The sequence below is a fragment of the Pollicipes pollicipes genome, unplaced genomic scaffold (genome assembly GCF_011947565.3).
Source record: "Pollicipes pollicipes isolate AB1234 unplaced genomic scaffold, Ppol_2.1 Scaffold_6052;HRSCAF=7182_pilon_pilon_pilon, whole genome shotgun sequence".
Taxonomy (NCBI): Eukaryota; Metazoa; Arthropoda; class Thecostraca; order Pollicipedomorpha; family Pollicipedidae; genus Pollicipes; species Pollicipes pollicipes.
The window spans coordinates 17858793-17867520 of NW_023596805.1; the positions used below are offsets into that span (position 1 = coordinate 17858793).

General features: G+C 47.6%; 1 protein-coding gene across 2 annotated transcripts; it reads right to left on the reverse strand.

Annotated features, from left to right (window-relative positions):
* Positions 1–418: 418 nt before the first annotated feature.
* Positions 419–8513, reverse strand: LOC119104883 (facilitated trehalose transporter Tret1). Of its 2 annotated transcripts, none has more exons than XM_037228621.1 (2): positions 8416–8513; positions 419–1859 (listed from the first exon to the last, which is right to left on the reverse strand). In XM_037228621.1, the coding sequence occupies exon 2, from the start codon at positions 1833–1835 to the stop codon at positions 456–458; it is 1380 nt and encodes a 459-aa protein (XP_037084516.1). In that variant the 5' UTR covers positions 1836–1859; positions 8416–8513; the 3' UTR covers positions 419–455. The 2 variants fall into 2 exon arrangements, with proteins under 2 accessions (XP_037084516.1, XP_037084515.1); XM_037228620.1 differs by having other exon boundaries at positions 8272–8513.
* Positions 8514–8728: the final 215 nt, after the last annotated feature.

Consider the following 8728-nt stretch of genomic DNA (forward strand, 5'->3'; position numbering starts at 1 on the left):
CTGACTCTGACTTTGTCTCCAAGGACTTGAGCCCGGCCTTTCGGACTTATTCTCTCCAAGGACTCAAACTCGGTGCTCAGCCTCCACGGACTCACATTCGTGTAAACTGACAACATTAGACGGGACTCAAACCCAGACTCAAAACAGAAGGACTCGCACGAGACTTGTACTCTGGTTTCAGCCTCAGTCCGATGGACCTGTTCCTTCTCCGACAAACTCTGATAACCGATGATCGACAACCGACGATCGATGGCAGACAACCGATGACCGATGGCCGATGATCGATGACCGATAACCGATGACCGGTGACCGATGAAACTACTGAGATCGTCGCCTGATCAGGACAGGGAGCACTGCTTAAAAAAAAAAAACATTTGGGTTGTGGTACATACTTTTGTATTACAGTATTCGTGGAATTGCAAACATGCACGAGAGTACCACATTCGAGAATCCTTTCAAGTTTCCAAGACAGGCAAGCCATGTTCAACGTGCAATGGTCCACTTGCAGTGTTGATATTTTTCATAAACATGCATTGTATCTCCTCTATGGATTTGCCTTTCGTGTCCGGCACGCAAAACGTCGCAAAGATAAACATGAACACGTGCATCGCGGTGAAAAACCAGAACACTCCGTACATACCCAGGCTGGAGACGGCCAATGGGAACGAGTACATCATGACGAAGTTGGCGGCGCCGAAAAAGAGTAAACTCACACCGCCCAGTTCGGCGCGGATGGCGTTGGGCAGCACCTCTGAGAACAAGACGGTCAACACGGGACTGATGCCGCCGGACATAGAGCAGACGATGACGAGGATGGAGACCAGTGCGATCCAGCTGTAGTCGGCCAGCTGCTCGCTGTAGTAAAAGTAGCAGCCGCAAACGAGGCAGGCTGCCGCTCCGACTACGCCATTTATCATTAGTAGCGTCTTCCGCTCCACCCGCTCTATGACGATGCTGCAGAAGACGACGGTGATTGTTCGGACGACCCCCAGCAGCGTAGAGCTAAGGTACGGGTTCATGAAGCCGCCCACGTCTTTGAAGACAACCGGCGCGAAGGAGGTTGCTGTCAGGCCACCGGAGAACACGAAGCACACGTTTAGGGCGAGGATCAGGGAGAACGGTATGAGGTTGTGCCGGTGCTTGAGAAGACACAGCACCTGCAGCAGTGTTGCGTCCTGCTTGTGGTTATCGCCTAGTGACTGCTTGATCTCCTCAATCTCCTTGTCGACGTCATAGTCATGGCCATGGTAGAAGCGCAGCGATCGCTCCGCCTCCTCCAGCGGATGTCCCTTGGCGATGAGCCACCTGGCCGAACGCGGAAGCATCAGTGACGTCAGGAACTGTAGTGCCATTGGCCCAATGCCGATAACCAGACATAAGTGTCGCCAGCCCAGCAGCCACGCAAAAAGGTAGGTGCACGTGGTGCCGAAGCAGTTGCTCACGATGAGGGAGGTGGTCAAGTAGCCGCGCACGTTCGCTGACGAGATCTCGCCGACGTGGGTGACCATGGGTCCAAGGCAGACGCCAAGAGACCCGCCGACCAGCACCCGGCCAGCCAGGATGACCCAGAAGCTTCCGCCGAACGCCGTCAGCATCCAGCCGGCAGCCACCAGCGGCGAACAAAACTGCAGCGAGCGAATCGTGCCCAGTGCTGGGTTGACGTAGCTGGACGTAATGAAGCCTGCCATGGTGCCAATGTTGAACACGGACGCGATCCACGAGATCTGTGACGGGGTCAGGGTCAGGTCGGCGTCCTTTCCGGCGTCCTCGGAGATCAGCTGCTCTGTGAAGACGCCACCGAACGCCAATGATGCCCCCAAGTTGAAGTGGGTCATCGAAAGCGAAATAGTTGTGATGACCTGTGGACCACAGAAAGGCTAATCAGTACGCAGCATGACACAAAAAACATTACCGCGACGGACGTGTGGTACATTGAAAACACTGAAGGGTATTGATAAGCTCCCCAGCATCGGGCAGGCTAGTTGAAATGCAAATGCCAGATTTACAGCATACCTTTACTTGAACATTAGCCTGATGAAGAATTAACGCAACATTGTAAAATTACGAGAAAAACATTTAATCCAAAAAACAATGAGTCCTCAAAAATGGAACAATCTAGTCATTCATCAAACATAGCTGTAATGCATTACAACGCAGAACACAAACAACACACAAAAACGCACAGTATAAACGAAGAGGAAACAATTAACACGCCTCACGAACTGACGCGCTGAAAGAAAACAATAGAGCTGGGCGGTGCCTCCAGATTCTTAATGCCGTACACACACACACACACACACACACACACACACACATATATATATATATATATATATATATATATATGTGTGTGTGTGTGTGTGTGTGTGTGTGTGTGTGTGTGTGTGTGTGTGTGTGTGTGTGTGTGTGTGTGTGTGTGTGTGTGTGTGTGTGTGTGTGTGTGTGTGTGTGTGTGTGTTTTAAATTCTGCTCTATGAGATAGAATCAAACCAGATAAACCACGTTTTTATGTTGGCCTCCATAACGGTTGGCGTTTTCGCGGAGTAAACGTGGCGCGAGTCAAAGCATGGACGCATAAATTTTTCATCGCAGAGAAAAGTTGACATTATTTCATATCATTATGTGGCCTTGATTTCAGATATCCAACACCTACCATCTTCATGTGGCAAGATGACATTGGCAAACTGTGTATGATCTACTGACGATACTATGCAGGGTTATAAAGTGCTCTCTGCCCTGTGACCACCACTGGCATGTTATAGCCTCTTGGCTTCATTACATGCATATGAGTTTGAGTTGCTGACTTATATCTTTGGCTGTTGGCTTGAACCAATTGACTAAATGTGACCGATTGTAAGCCCGACCCCGAATGACCTTAGATTGGGGATTGCCTTTGAGATCTTACACCGTAAGTTCTCTGAAGAAGATGGAGCACAGTGGTCACGATAGCTTGCCTCACCTGAGACCAGTTTGCCACGTGATGAAACCGGGAAGAGGGATGGCCGCCTCACAGGTCATTGAGATAATGTATACATTTGGTAAGATTTTCAGAGTGCCGCGGTGCACACTTTGTGGCTTTTCACGGCTTTGGCATATTTTTCGCTGTCACCACTGGTACCATCTAATGATTTACAATCCCTTTCACAACATGATCATCACTACATTCTTGTTTCCATGCACGTTGCGGACTTAACACTCGAGCGGCGGATATGTCTTTAGTCTCGCCAAACGAGAGGAGCCTGATAACTCCCCTATTTATTTCTTAACTTTGGCAACTGGTGAAGATTTGGTTTGGGATTAGCGAGTTAACCTTGCCTAAGCTATCTAGACAAATCGGGCATTTAGTTCCATAGGAATGGGAACACTAGCTCACGTTAATGACCTTGCACTATCCAGATGAGAAATGGCAAGAAATGTTCTTGCCGGTGTAATTTTCTAACCATTGAACAAACCGTAGATCCATCAGCTTCGGAGTTTTCTTTGCTGTTTTCCTGTTGTGGACATTAAACAGTTTTGTGTCTGGGTCAAAGGAGTGATCTCTTAGGTCACGGAAATATCACGGGAGCGCGCGATATATATCTCTATGCCTGTAGGTGTCATACTCAGCAAGGTTGGGTGACCGTGAAACGACTGGTGTATTGATCATCGTCTAAGCTGTTCAACTGTACTTTTTTCTCTTTTGGGCTAAATGATGAGGTCTGAGTTCAAGCCCCTTTGTTTGAGTCACGCTTGCTCTGTATTACCGTACGCAGTGGATGTGCGTGCTAGATTCATCGTGTAAACGTTATTGGAACGTAAACGTTTCACAATTCTGTGGTTAGGTATAGGTAAGATTATCTCCATTGACCTTGACAGGTCAAGGTCAAACTTGCTTATAAGACCAAATATTCGCTTTACTTGTGATATCAGATCACCCACATCACGGCAACATCATAGGCGGCATTTGGCAGGACATGACAAACTTTCTTACATGGCTTATGTTAGCAACCATGCATATGGCCCGTCGTGGGCCAAACAAGACTGGTACAGAGTGTTACAATGTATCGAAATAATGTCCACAACACGTTGTAAACCCTATCCAATAAAGAGCGAGTTTGAACGAATGTAGTGAAGCTTTCCTCGATACAGATTGAAACCGCAGCCACGATTCCCAGCTGATGGCAGGGGAGCTCAGATCCGCATGCAGACAGTAACAAATCAGTCATGACCATGCTTGACCACTGAAAGGTCAGTGTAGCTGACACCAAGTAGCTATTGGCGAAGCTGGTTGAAAAATGAACTATCACGGATGAAGCAGCCCTGAATCAACTACGGCGATCACTTTGCCAAGTGGTGCTTAGTCTTTCCACATTTGTCTGACCTGTGGTGACTGGCCAAAGCATTTCATTTCGCTGATCGTATAATAGACATCATAATGGTCTTGATGCGGTGGATCGTAAGATACATATCATTGCAAGTGCGTGTGCCATGAATCCCGCACATGATAACTATTGGACATGTTTGATCTAGCTTGACCTCTGAAGAGCTGAAACTTTGCCTTCGGACCTCTCACGACCTCTGATGACCTCTGACGACCTTTACCTCTGACGACTTTGATCTCTGTCACCCTGCGTGACAAGCAAGCCTGATAGTACTAACGTCAAAACTAATTACATTTATAAAACCAACAAGTAACGCGTCAAGCAGCTAACCAGCGAAGTATGTGCGTGATTTGATGATATATTTTGCTGACGTCATCCTCTTAGATGGGTCATTGGTCACCACATGTTAGAAAGTGCTGACGAAGTTACGGAACGATAAATCTGTCTGTAAGTGAGCAGCTGAAGAAATTAACTCGGTGCCCTTAGCGGTTAAAAGCCTATTAAAGACAGTGATTCACCTTTAGGGCATATCGTAAAAATATGCTGTGCTGAAGCCCCATGGCCATTTCCGATGAATTACAGCACTGTGTAGTGCCACTGAGGCACCATAAAGATAGGATATTCAATAATATCCGATTTTCAATAATATCCGAGTCCAACTTACGCTGTCGACGCTTTGTTACAGCACTACACTTCCTCTCCTATCTTGGTAACCCCAGAGTGTAACCCGAGCCAACGAAAACTGCAGACGTCACGAGAGCCGTCGTCATGACTGAAAAATTCGCTGGGGCGACTGTCAGCTGTTAAGGGCTATAGGTGCCCCTCTTGAGCTATTTTAATTTTCACACTGCGGGCCTGCGGGATTAAAAGTGCCACCCTTTCTAGTGTAAATGGCATGAGTACACATGAACGTTTGTGATTGGCACAGCGGTGGCAACGCCTTGTTGCCGCGAAGGGCGTTGGTTGGAGCTTGAGCCTTTAAGTGCGTTTTGAAAAGAGCCACTTTGCGGAACGCCATAGGGGAAGAATTAAAGCCATAGTAAAACGTTTGGTTGAACTCGCGGGATAATATAATCAAGTTTGCAGACCTTTTTCTCCAAAGAGAGTGTTTCAAGCTTTCGTAGCATTTATTACACAAGCATTTTGTCAGAGCAGAGTTTTAAAAACCGTGCAAAGCACAGACGGATAAAAAACAATGCAAATGAAATATATTACTTTCAGAACTGTGAGCCAGGAAATCAAATCGTTTTTTCCACCGGAGCAGCTATTTCAAATAGAAATTCTGACCTATCCAAAAGGGTTTCAAGTGTACTGATATTTACGATCAAATTTGAGGCGCCATAAAAGACACAAAGGTGTAAGCGAAAAATACAAAAGGTGAACCACTCCCCTTAAACCAAACTTAGGGCTGGTGGAGGAAGAAACTGATGGGAGCTTGTCTGGCCCTCATTCTCAGGCACGGGATAAGATAATGCTTATTATATGAGCATAGATTCAGTCCCGATGACTTTAGTTTGTTACACACTAGAACACTCCAACACCGAGCCTCCTAACAAAACAGACGTTTGCACGCTGCTCTCGTATTCTGTTCAGGGCCCCCCGCTCCGAAATAGCCAATGGGTGCACACTGTGTTGAAATTATGAAAAGAACTGCAGAAGTGCAAGAGTAAAGAATACAAAAATGTCTGTTTTTCGTTACGATAAAGGCATGTTGCCGAAATATTGACGCATCTATACCTCCATTGCCCTGGCCTTTCTCCAAGGAATAAACCTATTACTACCGTCTTATCTATGTGCATAATGCTCCTCGCAAATACACTTAACAACTAACCGTGGCAAAAATGAACTCTCACACCTTTTGCACTTTTGTGTAAGACTTGTCGCGAAAAATAACCCGTGGCGTGATTTCTCATAATCGGTGCAGAGGCTTGGGATCTCAGGGCCGAAGCCTCTTTCCCTTCCGGGAATAGGGTAACAGAGAGGCTGCCGGGGTCAAGGTTAGAAACATGTGAGGGCAAGCTAGCCCACATGTTATCGTGACTGAATGGCTTAGTGAACTCCTGCAAAAGGTTTCAGTGGAGCATCAATTATCTATGGCGTGAATCCTAGCTTTTGACAAGATTACACCAGAATGCCACGGTGACAAGATGAAACCAGAATGCTAAGGTTACTAAATCATCTTTCCAATACTTGTTCCTTATACTATGATACCGAGAGATACTCTCACTCATTAAGAAATTGAGACGTCATCATCACGCAAACACGGGGATATTTACCCCTAGCTCGGGAAATTAGTGGCAAGTGACAAGTACATTAGCGGTCGAAATCGGATTTCCCAAACTCGTTTCTATTTCATTTTCTAAAGATCGGTTTTTCCAAGCTCAGTGAGATAACGTGCAAATCAGCACAGGCAATCCCTGCTTAAGCGTGGCTTTCAAGGTGCGTCAAGTGCTTCCGAGGTGGATTAGCAGCAGGAACCCGGCTTGACCGGTGTATGCAGCGCGACCAACTAAACCGGAATAACGGGCACGCGGCGCGCGCGCCACGGCCAACCGAAACTCGGCTGAGTCTGGAGGGTCGGACTGGAGGCCCGGCCGCTTCCCTCTTGCGTAGCACTGGCGCCGTGTGGCTGATCACGGGCGGCCATGTCCGACGGTATGCACATTTGTGTCTCAGCAGCGCAGCCGGGCTTTACGACGTAGTTATTTGTGCCCATGGCACTGATCCGGATGCTTGTGCTGAGATCGGGGCGGTCTAAGAACTTCAAGTCGGTGACTTGCTACCAATTTTGACGGCTTAATTGGCTATTCAAAATATTGAGAACTATCCGAAAGCCCGCCTCCTATTTATCGATATCAGAATCGATGCCGTATTTTGGTACACGTGACGTAAAACGTAGCCCATATGAGTATCATATGATAGCTGGGCGCCCACCAAAAATGTTGGTGATATTCTGGGGCGCTGAGGACCTCCGGGTCCACAGCAACGTCAGCTCGACCAGCTCCAGATCAGTGGCGTCAGGCGAAGATCATTGACGTCAAGAATAGGTCAGTGATGTCAGGCGCGGATCAGTAACGTCAGGTATAGATCAGCGGCGTCAGGGACGGCTTAGCCTACTACTACTCAGACCAGCAGTCCGGAATTTCCCGTGAAAAAACGCATGCATTTTGTAAGCATGATGTCAACGCTGCAAATGTCACGGTCACACGCACATCCCCCCCCCCCCACATCCCCCACGCGCACACACGCACACGCACACACACACGCATGCACACACACACACGCACACACACACACACACACACACACACACACACACACACACACACACACACACACACACACACACACACACACACACACACACACAAACACACACACACACACACACAACACACACACACACACACACACACACACACACACACACACACACACACACACACACACGCATAAACACACACAATCCTAATTATTTACGAGCTGTGCGTGATTGCAGTCAGTTTAAGGAAGTTATTCCTTATACAAACAAATGTTTGTGCTCCATTGTTTTTCCTTTTGGTCGTTGTGCCCCTGACATGCATGAACAGTCCGAATTCTGGTTCGATTACAAAATGAGTTGCAGTTGTAATGCTCGCCATCTAATTTTTAAGGCCAGCTCTGCCCACGACCTTTCTGTGACACAGTGTCCAGTGGACACGCTGTTCTCACTGAAAGGTTGTGACATAGGTCCCGTGCCAAAATTGTTCGCGTTTAATCAGGCATTCAGCATTTCCGGCCAGTTTGTGTCCCAATCTCCCTTGCCGATTGCTGGCGTGGAACGCTGGAACTCTATGTCGGTGACAGAACTCACATATTATGCCGACTTGATTTGAGAAATGGTGTCATTCTCGATGCATCATTGTCTTACCTGCATCAGCATTCCTCGTCGTCCGCTATGTCCTTCATCAATAGCAGGAGTCATCTTGAGAGTACTGAATGCTGACAAGAAAATGTCAGTTGACGTGATCACGGTGACACTTTTGCTGCGCAGAATAAAATAAAGGGCAGTTACTTGATGTAGCTGCAAATGGCAACAAACTTCATATGGTAATAGCGCAGAGCAGCTCGCAATCGCCCTCTCCAGGCTCGTCCCCGGGTCACGTATGCAAGAGCGTGCGACGCCGGCCGCTAAGGACCCGTCCGCCAGTGTTCAGTCATGTCGCAGCGTCCTGAAAACGCCTTGACCTTACCATTACTGATGAGCTGTTGTTTAGCTTTACATCACGGAGATGTTTAAGATCAGCCGTGGTCCGGGTATAAGCAAAACGTCAGCTGAAAAGGTCACCCGACCTTGTCGACGCAACTCCAAAGTGGTTTCGCATGTA